General features: G+C 37.1%; 3 protein-coding genes across 6 annotated transcripts; all 3 read right to left on the reverse strand.

Moving 5' to 3' along the window:
- Window positions 1-285: 285 nt before the first annotated feature.
- LOC133679842 (zinc finger protein 4-like) lies at window positions 286-1447 on the reverse strand. Its single transcript, XM_062102551.1, has one exon. It carries the CDS (start codon window positions 1250-1252, stop codon window positions 680-682), a length of 573 nt encoding a protein of 190 aa, XP_061958535.1. The 5' UTR covers window positions 1253-1447; the 3' UTR covers window positions 286-679.
- Window positions 1448-7029: 5582 nt separating this feature from the next.
- LOC133679914 (uncharacterized) lies at window positions 7030-9360 on the reverse strand. Of its 3 annotated transcripts, XM_062102648.1 has the most exons (4): window positions 9139-9358; window positions 8624-8733; window positions 8275-8346; window positions 7030-7327 (listed from the first exon to the last, which is right to left on the reverse strand). In XM_062102648.1, the coding sequence occupies exons 1-3, from the start codon at window positions 9291-9293 to the stop codon at window positions 8324-8326; spliced, it is 288 nt and encodes a 95-aa protein (XP_061958632.1). In that variant the 5' UTR covers window positions 9294-9358; the 3' UTR covers window positions 7030-7327; window positions 8275-8323. The 3 variants fall into 3 exon arrangements, with proteins under 3 accessions (XP_061958632.1, XP_061958631.1, XP_061958634.1); XM_062102647.1 differs by lacking the exon at window positions 8275-8346 and having other exon boundaries at window positions 8582-8733; window positions 9139-9360; XM_062102650.1 differs by lacking the exon at window positions 8275-8346 and having other exon boundaries at window positions 7030-7323; window positions 8620-8733; window positions 9139-9357.
- Window positions 9361-9738: 378 nt separating this feature from the next.
- Window positions 9739-15199, reverse strand: LOC133679913 (alpha-L-fucosidase 2-like). 2 transcript variants are annotated; one of them, XM_062102645.1, is made up of 10 exons: window positions 14940-15199; window positions 14701-14846; window positions 13353-14248; window positions 13040-13172; window positions 12432-12590; window positions 11727-11951; window positions 11501-11626; window positions 11281-11416; window positions 10388-10583; window positions 9739-10191 (listed from the first exon to the last, which is right to left on the reverse strand). In XM_062102645.1, the coding sequence occupies exons 1-10, from the start codon at window positions 15121-15123 to the stop codon at window positions 9882-9884; spliced, it is 2511 nt and encodes an 836-aa protein (XP_061958629.1). In that variant the 5' UTR covers window positions 15124-15199; the 3' UTR covers window positions 9739-9881. The 2 variants fall into 2 exon arrangements, with proteins under 2 accessions (XP_061958629.1, XP_061958630.1); XM_062102646.1 differs by having other exon boundaries at window positions 11525-11626; window positions 14940-15198.
- Between the last annotated feature and the right edge of the window lie 2391 nt (window positions 15200-17590).

Below are 17590 nucleotides of genomic sequence, written 5' to 3' on the forward strand. Positions count from 1 at the left end.
AAAATGCCACTTGGAGAGCCATATCGGGAACAGAGAGAGCTAACATATGATCTCATATGGTGTTAATTGTTTTCCTTCCATTATAATCCTACCCTTCTTGGCACTGTCTGGTTTGTGTTGGGGTGTTCCAACAAATATTTATAAGTCATATCTGCAAAAGAACAATTACCTGTGTCCTGTGGTGTAAAATGGATAATTATTGCATCAAAAATAATTGCCCAAAAAACTTTTAATTGAATAAAAAAAAGGTCCAATGAATAATCATTACGTGAAAGAGAGAATAATTACTGAAGGTGTAAAATGGTATAATTATTGCAAAAAAAAAAAAACAAATATTATTATCACTCTAAAAAGAAATGTACAATGGCTTGAAAATGGAGGTTGATAAGGATCTAAAGAGCCGCTATATGTTAGGTGCCATATAAATATGGTTCCGGGCATTTATTTTTTCCAGAAATTGAACTAAAGAGGGGGATGGGGATTTCCTATGTTTCTTGGACATGACGAGCATACATGGTAGGGCATTTTCCATTTTTCTTCTAGTTTGACCAAGCAGAATTGGTATGATTTTTAACATTTCAAAGGGTTGGTTGCCCACCTGTATTAGTTTCTGTATTAGATGGCACTTCAAAAACTGTTCCCTGTGAAGAAAATTGGGAACCACAGCAGGGGGGGTTGATTAGAGTCGGAGGTTCAAGTCAAGCTTGAGCGACTCCGATGATGTCTCTGGTAGCTGAGAATCCAAGCGAAAACTGCCTGGCCATGTCAAATCCGTTGTATCATCAAGTGCGAAGGGCATCCATGACATAACAAATCCTGGATTGGCTTCATTAAATCTCCCTCCACTAGAAGTTCCATCTCTGGTTGGCTTGTGCACAAGGGCATGGGGCCTGACCCCAAGTGATCTAGCCATTGGAGAATTGATAGGCAAGCCCATCATTGTCATCATCCTCTGGGAGTGGTATCTTCTGGCCGCACCCCTCTCTCTCTTGTGGGCGTTCTGATGACCCCCAAGTGCCTGTGAACTGAAGAACTTCCTTCTACAGAAGTTACATGAGAAAACCTTGCTAGAAGTAGGTCTTGTTTGCGAGTCATAATCTCCTGCTGTTGAGGGTGAATTTCCACCTAGTCTCAGATTCAGCCACTCTCCTGGATTGTTATCATTATAACCTTCATTGCTGTTGTGGTTGCCCACTATTTCATTTTGGTGCTTGCTGGTTTTTATTTCGATCGCTTCTTCCTGGAAGATCATATCTTAACGAATCTGAACTTCTAGGAAGTGTATGCAGGGAAGATGAGCAGGGAAGAGATGGAATGATTGTGGCAGGCTCGAAGGGTTAGATCGAAGCAGGAGAGGGGAAACAAATGGAGATAGATTTAACAATTTTGGAAATGAAGTTAAATTGGACGTTTTTTTTTTAATTTATTTGGTCTCAATACAGCAACCCCACTAGCCCAATGCTCGGTGTTTCACGGGACAATGCTTATGTCATCTTTACTGTTGCCCTTGTCAAGCTTAGGATTCCCCACTTCCATCCATCTTCTTTATCTTTTCCCTCCTCAAATCAAGCCAACTTTACATGGTTCTCTTTTGGATTAAGTAGAGAAACTTAAGGTTGACAATGGACATTAATCCCATCCGTGGTCAAGATCATAATCTAATGGTAAATCAATTCTGCCTCCAGTGCTCCTCATCCTCTCGTAAACAAATTAAACTGCTTCACTTTTCTGTCTTCAGTATAAATGCTCTTAGATGCTTGGTTTTATATATATATATATATATATATATATATAGATGATGGATGTATGGGTAGATCTACCCTCCTTGTAGATAAATGTGAGAGCATTCATCGAGGGATTTTGATTACGGTTGGATTACTTTGATGATAGCAAGCAAGGCATCCATCCACGCAGATAGGATCACACCGGCATATGATTCTTATTCACAATAACTTTCTGTTTCATTTTTTTTGCCTGTACATTTCTTCTCCAGTGTATCTGGGGTAAACACTGTAATGGTGGGCACAGTTCGAAACAGGCACATTTGTAGTGTTCAGCACTCTGTCATGTAAGTTGGTATGTTATGTGATGAAGACATTGAAAAGATGCATTTCCTATTCGGAGAGGAGAGTGAGTGATAAGCTTCAAAGCTCAATGGTAATATTAAATTCAATGGTGGTAGGGTTCCTTTGTTTTCTAATTGCCTTCTGATTTAATGTTGGTGGGGATGCATGGTGATGGCCCCAAGGAATTGCCAATAATGGTGATGAAAGCAAGAATATGATAGAGGGTTCTCTTGCCATTTTAATATTGTTTTCCTCTAGACAAGTGTAAATATGCAGGGGTTTTCAACAGCGCTGGGGAACGGTGGCAAATTTTTGAAAAAGCAGCAGCAATTTTATTTAAAAAAAACACACATAAATCAATTGAAAATAAAAAAACCAGGGAACCAACACAGACAAAGAAATAGGGGCACGCAACATCTAAACAATCTAAAAGAACTTCTCAAATCCATTACAACATAAATGCTGCCCATCACCAAAACAACAACCAAGCTCTTAAAATAATAAAGAATACAAATTGGAATTAAGCAAAGCTAAAGACATTGGAAGTGCAGAGATAACAAACCTAGTAGCACAAAGAACCTTGCTAATCAAAACACATCAGTTATAACCACGATGATAAACTACCACCACCAGACAAAAGCTCAAGATCCTAAATGGCCAGCTGCAAAACAAACACAGTAAAAAAAAACATCAACAACCCTCGACAATCAAAGAATAAAACAGACCACCCTAATCAAGACACCGAGAGTTCTGAAAGTATTTCAAGATATTAAGAGTGATTATTTTTTATTTGGTTTGGTTTTTATAAAAAAAGTAATCAAAACCGGTTTTTTTGAAAAAAATCCAAAACCGGTTCAAACGACCGGTTTCGGTTCAGTTCGGTTATTTTGAAAAAAAACTGGTTCAAATCGATCGGCTCGGTTTTTTTCGATTTGACTTGATTTTTTTTTGTTGGATTCGGTTTGGTTTTTTTTATTTAGGCTTTTAAAACCAAAACCGAACCAGTCGGTTTTTTTTAAAAATTCTAATTGGTTTAATCGGTTTTGTTTCATGATTCGATTTTTTCGGTTATTTTTTTCTAGTTTTTCCAGTTTAATCAATTTTCTGGTTTTTTTATAAAATCAATGATGTAAAAAAAAAAAAAACAATACAATAAAAAAATGAATGTCCATTTGATCCTAGTCCCAAATCCAATGGAAACCCCTTGAATTCACCAATTCCAAAAGAAATTAGAAAACAAACGAAACCAAAACAGAGAAAAACAAAATTATCTCACAACAACCCAATTGGAAAAGCTAATTGTGAAGCCAGCACAAAAACCTCAACAAATTTCTCTCTAAATCAAGCATACATCTAACCCTAAAGTACCAGAACAATACTCTCCCAACCATCACCAAGCAACCAAGTACATTATAGATTGGGCGTGCATTTAATGCCTAATCCTGCAACACTTAACAAATTAAAAATCTAAGAGGCTCACCAAGCATCCATTGACCAGCCCATCAATCACCAAGCAACCAGGAGCATTAAAGGTAGGGTGCATTTAGTGCCTAATCTTGTAACAGTACTCAACAAATCAAAAATTTGAGAGGCTCACCAAGCATCCATTGACCAGCCACAAACCAACAACCTAAGCCAAGCCAAAACCAAACAAATTAACCAGCTCAACGAAACCAGACTGTGCTCTTTCTGGACAGAGCCACCAGCACACCAAGAAGAAAGCTCTAAGATGTTGACCACAATCGAGAAGTAACAGCCAAGAAACCCTCATTGCGGGCTAACAAAGGAACATGCAAGTAGATCTCCATAAAACCTCATATCGCGTGAGAAAACCACAGAGAAACAAATCCCCAGTGCGAGAAATACTGCTCGAATCCATAATGTTCTAAGTTAGAGGCGACTTTAGTGAGGCCTTTTAATTAATTTTTTTGTTTTGTAATTTTCAATTCTTTCGTTACATCTCCCAAGGCATGTGGAGCTTAGATGCCATGAAGGATATTTCATTGCCCTCTCCCTCCCTCTCTCTCTCTCTTACTGATAAGCGTGGCCTGAGAAAGGCTAGAGACCTATAGGAATAAATTAGGATAAGAATTTGTGCCGTTGACATTTAGAATATCTCGGCTTTAGATTGAGGAGAGTTATGAGTTGTTTCCCAACTTCTTGGATTTGGAGCATTTGAAAAGAGGAGTTTTTTTTTTTGTGTATGAAGCTTGCAACTTGATTTTTTCTTGTAGCATATATCATGGTGCTGAATACTGTATTAATCCCTTCATGCATGATTACATATTCGATTAAGATCACGAGGATGTACGTAGACTTGAAAAGTCGGGGAAGAAAATTTTGAAGTTAGGCTTTTAGTTTGATGTTTAACGTACTGCTCTAGTAAACTTTCTATCATTCTCAGTCGGTGTTATCTCCGACTCGATCCTAACAAATGCTCAAACTTCTCAAAGTTTTCATTTTTTTTATTCCTCATCCAATTCAATTTGTATATTGCAAGGGATGATACTTTTGGAGTCTTTTTTAACTCTCTTTTTTTGTGAATTTTTATCTAGTCTTTCAGGTTTAATTCTCATTCGATGTTGTCATGTCAGTGGTAAGAAGGGTTTGGGACTTTACTAGCTTCGTCTGCGCGCCTCACCTGTGATATGCTGCCTCGCTCGATATTGAGGTCAAAGTTGTGGCAAAAAACAACTATAGGGTGGTAGGAAATAGTGGGTTTCACAGTTGCCCGTGGACCCTCGAAATCCAGTTTGATATGGAAGCACTGTATTATTTCGTATTTTCTTTCCTTGAGATCAAATTTGTGGGATATAATTAAGCAGCATGCCAGCATCATTTGGTGACACATCCATCACATTGGCTAATTGGAAAGCAACTGGAAATGGTTGAAAGGGACTACAACAATATGTCTGGTCATAAGAAGATTGATACAAAATGGTTTTAATCAATGTACCGCTGTAGTGCTTCGAAAAATGGAATAAGAATAATGGTGATGCATGCAAAGTGGCCTGCCCATCTCTTGTGGATTGAATTAGGTTTTGCGAAATTTGGCTCCACGTTGGTTTCTCTTGTGCCAAAAACTAAACTCGATCGATCGGAGGTGGAAAAAGATGAGACACAAGAATCTCCGAAGTTAAAAGTTCTGCCAGGCTACTTTTGTGTGTCTCATCCGAAAAATTGTGATACAAGTTCTTTTCATTTCATGTACTGTCGGCGAAAAAAGACAGCACTTTTTTTATGTAATTGGGATAATGATAGGAGTCATCACTATACACGGGCCAGAAGAAAGGCTTCCACTTGTAACATAAAATGCCAAGCACTTGATGTTCATTTGTCACTTGCCTTTTCCTGGGATCAGTTCTCCACAAATAGTCATGCACAATATGGACTTTTAACAAGTTGCATGTGGCCCCGAATGCTTCCTTTTAACGAATATCGACTCAACTACTTTCATTCAGCCAATGGTCTGCTGCAGAATGGCGCAAGCTTCCTCTACAAAGAGACATGGAAAACGAAGTGGAGTTATTGAACTATTGAAGAACTTATTCAGTAGTTCCTTTGTTGCACAGGATGGATTCAGAGCTTCCTCGCTAACTTTCGGATTCGTCAAAACTTCTAGACTTCCCTCAGCGAGGCCATAGAATCGAATAAGTTGGGCTATTATGTTGCACCCCAACAATATATTTGATGAACAGAGGAGAGTGGACAGAGGAGAAACCAATGTAAAAGAACTAGCATCTAGTTTCAAGAAAACAAAAGTTGCAAGCCATCACATCCCCTACAGTAAAAGAATCGGATAAATACGAATTTGTTGCTTCAACTAAAATCTCGTTAGCAATTGCACCAAAACCTCATAGATACCAGCCCGAATAGATAGAAAACGTTTAAACCTAATCAGGTTCAGGTAAAACTCAAAAGTAAAAATTTAAGTTTTTGGTTGGATATAGATACTAGTTTGCCTGACCCAAACCGGATCTAAAATAAATAAATCTCCTCAAAGTTCGAAAAAATTACATATAAAACAAGCTAATTATATATTAAAATGTTTTAAATTATATCATTAAGGTTTGAGTTTTGGATAGATGATAGAAACCCAAAACCCGATTGAATCGGGTATCAAGAATCCATGTACATTCTAGTTCAGGTCAGGTTTGGATAATTGTTTTAGGTATGGAAGAATGCTTGGATCTGAGCATCATTCTCTCTAGCTGCAAGCACTTTGAAATGTCCTCGATGCTCGTCGTTAGATGAAACACGGACATTGTCAATGAAAATAATGGCAAAGCGGTTCAAGCATTGGATGGAAAACACGGTTCATTAAGAAAAACTGTTGAGGGGATTCATCAATTCTAATGGCAAAACCGTCCATTGAATGTGTCCAGGCCGAGTTTAAAAGATAGTGATTGTTCTTTCCGAGCTCGAAAGGCCGTGATTGAAACATGTTTTTTCCTTGTCCTCCATCATCAGTCCTCCGGTAGCCTAACCTCGAGTCAATTTTTTTTTACAAAAAAACCTACAACCAGCAAAACAAGTCATCTATTCTTAGCAAAAGATAATGATTGATAGTACAAAATTCAATCTATGAATATCCTGATTAATTTGGGGTAAAACTCTTAGACAAAATGTCAAGTTTTGAATTGAGTATAGATACCGGTCTACTTGACCTGACTTAAAATGAATAAATAACCTCAAAATGTACTAAATAATTCTAGATTATAACATTTAAATTTGGGATACTAAATGAGTACCAAAACCCAACCAGGTGAGGTGTCAAAAATGCATTGTTTTGGGTATGAATAGTCAAAACCCAATCCATACCCCCCCCCAAAAAAAAAAAAAAAAAAAAAACCACTACGCCAAGCATTCCCCTGCGCAGTTGGCTACTCCATGAGCTCTTACAGTGGGGCGGGGGTAGTGATGGCCCATAAAAATTCTTTTATACAATGAACAAGATCATAAATTCCAAAAACTAAAAAAAGTTTGATAATCATGTATCAACAGCAGGACCTTTCCAGAGACAAGGTACAAATCAAAGAAACAGAGCACACAAACCGACAAGTGAATACAGGTGCCTGCAAAACCATCTAATAGATTGTCCGAAGAGTATATAAAAACTAACATTGATCTCAGATGTAGCATAGAACATGACATCATTATTAATTATCCATGCCAAAACGACAAAATTCCTAGCATCCAACACTGACTTCCTTCAGATAACGTTGCATTTGGTAGTGCTAATCCAAAGGCTCTTCAAGTACCTGCAATAACAGGGTAATGGTTCAAAATCCATGCAAGAATTCTCCACTAGAAAAGCGTGGTTTCTTGGGGCGTAATTCCTTCAAGCAGTAAGAATCTAGGAGTTTAACCACAGAAAATAATTGAATTCGAAGATTTCTAATTCCAGGTCTTATCAGAAATTAGGAATAATGTTCGTTGCTGGTAACAGCATAAAAACTGATTAATTGATTTAAAACTCAGCCTTTCCAGTACAGATTACAAAATCTTGTGGCTCCTTTTGTATACAGATATTTTTTATTGTGATGAAGCTGTCAAGTAATAAAAACAGAGCAGTAACACACCTTAGTTTTTACTTGTAATTTGCAGAAAACTATACACGATCAAAGAAAAAAATTGGAAGACAAAATCTAAAGCTGGCCTTTTATGTTGATGCAAAAGAATCCACTGAATTCTAATTTCCATATGCAGTACTTGAAACAAGTCTCTCATGGGGTCAAGTAATGACTCTTTTGATAAACTATACGGAGAAAATAACGCACCAAAAGGATTTCTCATCATATTTTTATCAGCAGCAAAGGAAAAGGGAATATGCCACAAGTGGGTTGCAAACAAACTTATTACGAGAATATTAAAAAAAACACAACAAAAACAATAAATGAAGAAAAATCCAACTAACTGCAATGTGTTTATCTCAGAAGCAAATGGAAAGAAGGTTTCTTCCCTTGTAATATTGAGAGATTTATACGGAGAGCCTTTAATATAAACAACAAAATAATCAAGGAGAGCTGGATCTCCCAGCACGGATCACAACAACCTTGCAAACAGTCAATTTGAAATGTATGATGCATTTGACTAAATGCCTCTATGTTTCTTAGTCTTGAAGGCTCTGGTTTATCTTTGGTCTCAATATTGATGCACTACATATATGTTTTTTAAGAATAAGAAACATAAAAAAATAGAAACCTACTATTGTGGCATCAGTTCCGCGCCTTTAGCCGACTGTAAGTCCACGTGCATCACCCATCTTTTCCATTCCTCCCTATCAATCCCAGTCCCAATTCCTCTCATTAACCAGGTTTCATAAAACCAACAAAAACCAAATCTACTTTATAGCTCACTTAGTGAATTGAACACATTTTTGACAAACTTATGGAAAGCACCCCAAAAGATTTCTCTTTCCAATAGAAGTTATGCCACAGCAGTTCATGAATAACAACAATTCAAAAACATTTTGTTTTTGCTTTGTTTTGCACCCTAGAAACAGTAAGACTCACAAAGAAACTATTAGCGATCTGGACAAGAACGACAGAAGGTACCATGAGACAGCTCACAAAAAGCCCGCAAATTAGCATTGAGACGCGATGTCAAGTTCCCCGCGGACACCAAAGGCAAGAACGACTGCATGCATCCCAGTTCTCCCAAGTTCCTACAAAAACACAACAACAAAGAGAAACATTAAACCATAATATAGAAGAAGAAGAAGCAGAAGAAGAAATTCTCATCCCCAGATTGGCTTCGACAAACAATATGCAAAAATAGATTAAAAATGGATTTTCTTGATTTCTTACGAAATGTAGAATTACTAGAGTTGGTTATTTCATAAATTTAAGGATCCACAGGAATAAGCCCTCCATTTCAAACGAGCCCATCGAGCCAAAATAAGTGAAATTTATTAACAAAATCTGCACTAGCCTATCACGCAAAATAAGGTCAATTTTACAGCTTCATTATCCATAATAGAAAGAAATATAAATGAAACAAAAAATGAAAATTGGGAAACAATATTTCAGAAAAAGAAAATCATCAAGAAAAATTCAAGAGGGACGGCTACCTGGAAGGAGCAAAGGATAAGCGGCGAGATTGTAAACGGGGAGCGGAGGAAGGCGGGGGACGGAGGCGGGGGAGAGGTGCAGAAGAGCGAGGAAGCGGCGCCCTGGCGGCGGACATGAGCGAACGCGAGAGTGATCCTCCACTGCGCCAAGCCATTTCAGCGTGTGAAGGAGGATGGGGTGAAATGAGGGGGTTTTGGTTAGGGTTTTAGACTTTTTGTTTTAGAGGAGAGGATGTTTGGATTTGTCGATTACACGGCGTCGTAGAGGAGTATCTATTGGCCCAGGCCTAATCGATTCAAAGCCTGCAATTGAGCTATACTATATTGTTTGAAGATTGGGCTGTGGGCCAACAATGCCTATAAACGAAATATAGTTTCCATTTTCCCCTTTTATTTTCAAATTTTTTAAAAAATAAATAATTTTTTTTTGTTTGCCTTGATTTTTTATTCATTTTTTTAAATGAAAATAATTTTATTTGTTTTTAAAATTTCTACATCATATTATTGTTTTTTTCACTTTCTTTTTTTAAAAAAAAACTAGTTTCTGGTTTTTGTCAAATAAAAAAGAAACATAAAATAAAATACAATGCCGCCCGTAGCTTCTAAACAAAAACACTTCGGCTTTGGCTATTCACATACAAAGGAAGCTGAGTTCCTTGCCAGATTTTTTTGCACGCATCGTTCTCATGGAATTTTATTCAGTATTGACATTGAACAAAGTTGAAAGAGAACCCTGTCTCTTATCATGAGAGGGAGAGAGTCTTTACACACTCTAACTGTGTATTGAATGTGTAAATCTTTCTACATGATAAGTTTACTGTGACTGTAGTTCCTCTATAATGTATTCTTTGGAGGGAGGAGCTTCCATCCTTCAGCCAAACACCAACTTCATGAAGATCTCCTTCTTTCCAGCATATGCTGACTGTCAACCCCCCGCGTGCCTTTAATCCTTTAACACATCCATTTGCCCATTTATCTCGAGGGAGAGCAGGGAGCAAGTACAGATCTTTTATGCTACTCTGGACAAGCATTTCTGAAACCCCCGCTGTGAATCTGAAACCAAAAGTTGCAAAAATAACATCTCTGTCAAATCATTGATATTATGCATGCACAGATGTTCGCGGTACTTGAAGATGGTATCCGTCTGTTTAAAACTACAAACCGGATTATATGTTTCGACACACGTTGAGAGATACTAATTTGGATAGTTTACTGCATTGTCATCGATAACATGGACAAGGCTGCTTACCCAAAATTGGCATCAATTTGAAAAGGAGGATGTGCTGCAAACAAATTACTGTACAGCCCACCTTCAAACGCTACCTCGTGATCTGGATCCACCAACTTAATTAATTGCTTAACCATCCTATAAGAATGCTCACTGTTGTGCAGATGTGCCCATAGAGCAATTTTCCATGTGGTTGACCATCCTGGCCCATCCTCTCCTGTTTCCATTGACAAATACAATGTAACACAATACCAGACTATAACCCTAAAGCAATGCCGTCCCAGCTGAAGTTACAAATACAATCATGAAGGAATATAAGATGAACTTTTGAACAGTATAACATTTCAGGAAAGATAAAGTAATCCTTTAAGCGTAGACAATCCACATCTGTGGACAATGCATACAAGTTTCAATGGAATTCTTTGGTTGCGTAAGTTTTCTAATCCAATGAAAGTAACTCAACATACTTTTGCATGCATAGTGATATTTTGTTAAACCTCAATAGGCCTTGTTGTATATTTTGCACTTGCATCAAGAACTTTAGTGTTCAAAGCATGACATTTTTTCACTTCAATCAAGAAATTCAATATAATTTACTGCTGCATAATTTCTCCAATTTAATGAAAAGTAACTTAAAATTATTTAGCATGCCTAGTGATATTCCATGACACCACGAGAGGCCTTTTTATATCATTCTGCTCTTGCAATGAGAGCTATTCTGTTCAAAGCATAACATTTTTTTGACGCTTGAAACTTGCTCTTATGCATTCATTTTACATTTTTATGCAACAAATCAGTCTCAAATATAATCTTTCAGAACCAGAAAAGAACAGGTAAAGGTGAGAGAAAGTGATACAGCTGGATGGAACCATTTAGCCTCAATCCCCCTAAACTAGTTGTATATTTAAGCTAACCTCGTTTGTAGAGAGAATTTTCTGCTGCTTCACAAAGCTCTGGATTTTTGTCGATGGTTATTGAGTGTCCTGGAAACAGGCCAAACAGATGTGAAAGGTGTCGATGATGCACATCAGGGTCCTTAAAGTCTTGTGCCTGCACTACCACAGAGAGGATTACATTTGTCAAAATCTAGCAGTCAAAATACAGGAAAGGACTGCATTACGTGGACAACAATACAAAATATATACGCCACTTGCACACCCATTCCATAATAGAGCCTTCTTCATCAATTTTTGTTGGATAAAGCCTTGGTTGAGCCTTGTGCACTTTCTGAACAAAAGCATCCTCATTTCTGCCCAAAACCTGTTTTTAACAAGTTTTTTACAATTTTAAGTTAGAAATTAGAAAATTTAGCAAATACCAAAACTGTAATTATTACAGACATTGAGAATAAGAGTTTCACCTCAGAAGCAGAAATAATCGCAGAAAATACTTCTTTGATGAGTGCCATATCCATAGTTGATGAATAGCTCACAGAAGCAGACTTACCATCTGGGGCAATAAACATATGTTCAGGAGAAGTGGACGGGTTGGTTTCTAGATATCCTCCATGCCCTTCAATCAACCAGTCCAGCAAAAATGATGCACATCCTTCCAACAGAGGGTATGCCTTATTTCTAAGAAAATCCTAATCATTTAGAAAATATCAGCATAACAGAGGGGAAGAAAATAACATGATGTAAATTATGCCATTAAAAAAAATTATAATTTTCTTCTGAGAAAGAAAGAGGAAAAGAGACTCTCTAAAGTTTCATAAGATAATCAAAGATCTGTTGATGACACTGCCCAGTAACAACAGAGGGGGAGAAAATAACATGATGTAAGGACCAGTAGCCACTTAATAACATAAAAACCATCCAATCTTAGAAAGAGTAGAAATTAGTAGAACAGACTATTATGGAATTTAAGGGCAAGAGGCCTTCCCCTCAGTCATCAGATCTTATGCTTTCTATAAAATTTGCATGTACCGTAACTTAGTCCTAAAAACAATTCATCACAGTAGGTGTTAAGGAAAGCTACAACCACTTTGGTCATAAAGTCAAACGAGAAAGCCAATTATCAAGGACAGCAAGGTAATGGGCAATTTAAGGAAAAATCAATAGCGTACTTCATCCATTGTATAACTGTAGTGCTCCCATAAATGAGTGCAAAGCCATGCCCCGCCCATAGGCCATATTGCCCACACAACCTCTCCCTTATCTGCTGATGGTTTCGCCCATATGTCAGACTTATGATGCACCACCCAACCACTTGTTTTGTAGTTTACCTGGAAACATTCTGAGACTCAGATAAGAAATATTTGAGAAGTACAATGAAGATCAAAAAACACTACAAGGGCCTCAGGGTTTGGTTGAGGATCTTTCTGGTTAAGGTCTTGGGATGCTACATTGACTAGAGAATATATATTGCCCCCATCCTAGTTGAATGATGGCAAGGGTAAATGGTATGGGACTGCTTTGAGGATAAGACTCTCTGGTAACCAAGCTATTTTGACATGGAAACCTCATAAGCAAAGATGAACTTATCTTAGTCTACAAGCTTACAGTGCTGATTGCAACAACTGAATTTCTTAATTATTGGCTAGAGTTTGAGGAGAAACTCCGCCATTGAAATCTAACCAAACAGCCAGTGAGTGAAGTAAATTATAAATAAAAGGTTAAATAAATTACAAAATGTTTTTTTTTATTATGAGATAGAAATGGAAAGAGCTCTTACTTGTGCAGTTTTACATCCATTGATTGATAGAGATTTGATAAATTCAAACAAGGGCTCCTGGCACTCACTAAGGTTGCAAGGCAGGGAAGGCCAATAGTTCATTTCAAGATTGATGTTCAAGTGAGGAGCAGAACTGAAGAAAGAGATAAAGGAGTCAGTAGCGGTCTCTATGAAATCCTGATGCAGAAAGAAGTGGAAGACAGCATAACTTCAACCTCCTACATGTCCCCCTCAACTCCCTAACTTCCGACACATATATAGATTGAGAAAAGAGGGAAGTGGAAAATGAAGAAGATCAGAGAGTGTAACGTACTCCCACATTGGCTGAAGATCCTTGTTCCATATCCCCTGAAGGTTAGCCACCTGAGTTCCAGGGCGTGAACTAGAAATAAGCAAATATCGACCAAAATGGAATAGAAGTTCCACCAACGAAGGATCTTCATCAGATTGAAAAGATCTTATCCTGTCTACTGTTGGAACTACATCTTTGTTCCCTTCAACACATCTTTTTCCAGAAGGCATAAGATTCTCGATCTCCAAAGATCTATCTCCTATCTTTCTATCAGAGCCCTTGCATAGCTGCAATGAAACACGGTGAAAAAGGTTCTGATAGTCATCTAAATGACGTGAATAAAGCTCTGAATATGACTGGTTTTTTATTGATTTCAATGCACGGAGAGACACAGAAGTAGGATCTTTCTCTGATTCTGAGGGCTTTGTGAATGGCCCTTCAAACGAAGATGAAGCCATCATATGCAACACAACCCAATGTGCACCTTCAACCTTCAACTTCCCATCATCCAAAACACTCATCAGACCTGCACCATCACTAATCTGTAAACCAAGAACAGCAGCAAACAGAATTCCTTTTGGATCATCATTAGCCTTTACTTTTGGTGGGATCCTTTTTCCAGGGCATCTTCCTTCCATTACAATTTGGCTTTCGTCTGTTATGTAACAATGATGATCCAACTTGCTGTCTAAAGATACAGTAAAGGATACAGACCCTTCTTTGCTTCCAGCAATCTTTGTCACAATCACTTGATCTGGATAAGATGCAAAGTGCTCCCTCGTGAATTCTACATCACCCACAGAATACTTCACTCTTGCTGTTGCAGTATCTAAGTCTAGCTCTCTATAATATGTTTCTTCAGCACACACAAGGTAACCATCGAATTCTAGCTTGATATCACCAAGTAGTTGGTAAACCTTAATCATCAAATGCAAATCATTAGGATGTGAATGCCAAAACTTTTCAAAGCCTCTTCCATAGACTTAATCGATCAACATTATAATTCAAGTCCCTGAAGTTTAAATAGGTCCAGGAAACTAGAAATAATATACCAATAAAATGCAAGGGGTAGTTACAAGCAATAATGAGATGGAAGTGCAAGCAACACACCAGTAGAAAGCCTACAAAATCATGTTATAGAACTACATAGTTTGAGTTCAGTTTCTTCTATTTGTTAGCCCCTAAAAAGAATGTCAGCAGCATTAGTTCAGTTTCGGTTTAGTTTTCATCAAATAAAACACATAAATTCCGAATGTGGGGCCCCAGAAACCAATTGATCCTAATCGTCTATTAACATCTAACCATAGAGAAAATAGAAGGAGTTTAATTGCTAGAGCAAGGAAACATCAATAATGATTGTTTAACATACATTGGCATTAGTTCCAGACAACTTGGCTGCTGCATCACTAGCTTCTGCAAATTCACCACTGTCCACAAGATTTCTAACCTCAGCTAATGCCTCTGGTGCATCAGGGTTAGTATAATCAATCGGAGTCCCTGTCCAAAGTGTGTCCTCTGCAAAAGGAAAAGGAAGTATCTAGATTTTCAACAAAAGATAACTAACATAAAACAATGGAAAAGCAAGCTTTTCTTTTAGAGTTTACATACCGTTAAGCTGGATTAGTTCTGATGAGACGCCACCCCACACCATGGCACCGAGACGGCCATTACCGATCGGAATTGCATCCGTCCAGTACTTGGCGGGCCCAGTAGAAGTGATCTTTAAGGGTTTGGAGTCCTCCAAGTAATTTGAGGTTGGATTCCACATGTCTCTTTCAGTTCCATCTTCCATCAGGATCAGTGTTGTTGTAGTTGTTGATTTATTTCAATTCCAACGCGTGGGTGGGTAATGTGTTTGCTGCTATTTTATATTTATCTCGATAGTAATGATGACTTAAAATGTTTTTTTTTAATATATTAAAATAACTTTTTAAATTTTTTAATTTTTTTCAAGTCATTATATCAAAATTATTTAAAAATATATATATAAATTATTTTAAATAAAAAAAAATTAAAATTTTTAGAGTCGCGTTCCAAAGACACCCGTCTCCTTCAAATTCAAATCCGAAATTGTTTAATGCATAAGATATTGACCCAAACATTATACATATATTTTTATAAAAGGCTTTATTTTGACTGGTAGATTGTCACACACTCGATGCCATCGGTCTTCGCTGGCTTGAACGACCGAACACTTTTTCTCGGCTATTTTTATATATTAGCATATTTTATAAAAAATAAATGGTAATATAATATATTTTAAAAAATATTAGTGAAATATCATAGTTTAATGTACAATATATTATGAATTGAAGGCTTTATTTTGACTGGTAGTTGGTCGCACTCTTGATCAGATGTTGGTCATGTTCGATTGGATTTCATGCTGAACTTGTCTATTTGATCATTTGTAAAGTCCCTGTTTCCATCGAACTGGAAATCACTGCTAATTAATTCATATTTCAAAAGTCGGTAAATCTTGCAGATACGAAAACCAGCTTAAAACGATGAATAAGATGAATTTTTCAAGCAGCATAATCCTTCAGGTAGGATGATCAATAATTACTTCAAAGACATCGCCATCCCCATTCGTGGACAAGACCTATCAGCTGCACAAGCACTGCAATTCGTGAAAGTAACTCGGAATAACTTAGCATGCATAATGATATTGAAGCCACAATATGCCTTTTTCATATCACACTTTCACCAAGAACTTCAATATAATTCTGAAGCTGCATGTTCTTCAATTCAGATGAAAGCAGCTAAAAATCATTCAGCGTGCACAATGATATTCTACAAGACCACGATACACCTATATCAAGAACTTGTGTGTTCAAAACTTCTGTTTGAAGTCTTTCTCAAATATATAATCTGTCAGAAAGGAGAGGGAGGGAGACAACATTACAACAGGATGGAACAATTTCTTTTTAATTCCAACCTCATAGGTCAAGGTGAAAATACAAGATACCCTGTCTTAAAGGTGTTTGGGAGTGAATTCTAATTTACTTTTCATTAAAATTTGAAATTTTTCTTGTTTTAAATTAATTTTTTTAATATTTTTGAATTATTTTAAGAGCTATTGTCGTTGCAAATCAAACCAAACAATCGAGTGACTAAGATAAATAATAAATAAACAGTCAAATAAATTACAAAATGCTTTTAATATTGCGAGATAGAAATGGAAAGGCTCTCATTTGTTCAACTTTATTTCCATTGACTGGTAGAGATGGGAAGGCCAGTAGTTCATTTCAAGATTGATGTTCAAGGTTGGAGCAGAACTGAAGAAAGAGATATAAGGGTCAGTAGTAGTCCATATGAAATCTTGATGCAAAAAGGATGTGGACAGACCTGTTTGTTTTTACTTCACAAAAGTGTATTTAAAAAAATTATTTTAATATATTAATTTTCAAATAAAAATTACTTTAAAAAACATTCTCAAACACTCCCTCGAGAATAGTTCAGCCATGGTTATGTGCTTGTGAGGAATAATAAAAACTTAGAAGTCATTCCTGATACTCTAATCTCGATCCCCCATATTTTCCCCTCAAAAACTAACTTTCTACGCTTATATAGATGGAAAAAAAGAAGAAGAAGAGGGAGAGGGAGATGGAAAATGAAGAAGATTGGAGAGTGCAAGATATTCTCGCATGCTGGGTCAAGAATATCCTTGTTCCATATTCCTTGAAAGTCAGCCACCTGAGTTCCAGGGCGTGAACTAGAAATAAGCAAGTATCGACCAAACTTGAATACAAACTCCACTGAGGAAGGATCTTCATCAGATTCAAAGACTTTATTCTCGCCACAGTTGAAACTACAGCATCTTTGTTCCCTTTGAAATCCTTAACCACTGAAGGCATAAGATTCTTGATCTCTAAAACCCCATCTCCTATATAATTCTAGCAGAACTCTTCTCAAGCCGCAATTAAACGTGGTGAATATGAAATGTGTTTTATTGAGTTCATTGCTTGAAGAGACTCAGAAGTAGGATCAAGGATGTTTCTTGGAATCTGAAGGATTCAAGAAGGGCCCTTCAAAGATGAAGCTACCAGTAGCAACCTTCAACTTCTTGCCATCCATAAGACGTGCCACAAGCGCACCAGTACCAGTCTGTAAACCAAGAACAGCAGTGAACTTCATTCCCTTTGGATCATCATTTGGTCATCCTTTTTCCAGTCAAATTCCTTCCATTACAAGTTGATTTTGATCGGTTATGTGCATGATTGTTGTTTCTGGTACTGCTTAAACCTTTTGTTGTTGCTTCT

The sequence above is a fragment of the Populus nigra genome, chromosome 19 (assembly GCF_951802175.1).
Source record: "Populus nigra chromosome 19, ddPopNigr1.1, whole genome shotgun sequence".
NCBI classification, from domain to species: Eukaryota; Viridiplantae; Streptophyta; class Magnoliopsida; order Malpighiales; family Salicaceae; genus Populus; species Populus nigra.

Excerpts from the sequence above, each read along its gene's own strand:
- LOC133679913 (XM_062102645.1), bottom strand. The coding sequence starts at position 15,123 with ATGGAAGATGGAACTGAAAGAGACATGTGGAATCCAACCTCAAATTAC. Across the intron at positions 12,591-13,039 it reads ATGGATGTAAAACTGCACAA|GTAAACTACAAAACAAGTGG; the intron begins GTAAGAGCTCTT and ends GAATGTTTCCAG. Across the intron at positions 11,952-12,431 it reads ACAGTTATACAATGGATGAA|GATTTTCTTAGAAATAAGGC; the intron begins GTACGCTATTGA and ends CTAAATGATTAG.
- LOC133679842 (XM_062102551.1), bottom strand. The coding sequence starts at position 1,252 with ATGATCTTCCAGGAAGAAGCGATCGAAATAAAAACCAGCAAGCACCAA.
- LOC133679914 (XM_062102647.1), bottom strand. The coding sequence starts at position 9,293 with ATGGCTTGGCGCAGTGGAGGATCACTCTCGCGTTCGCTCATGTCCGCC. Across the intron at positions 8,734-9,138 it reads TTATCCTTTGCTCCTTCCAG|GAACTTGGGAGAACTGGGAT; the intron begins GTAGCCGTCCCT and ends GTGTTTTTGTAG.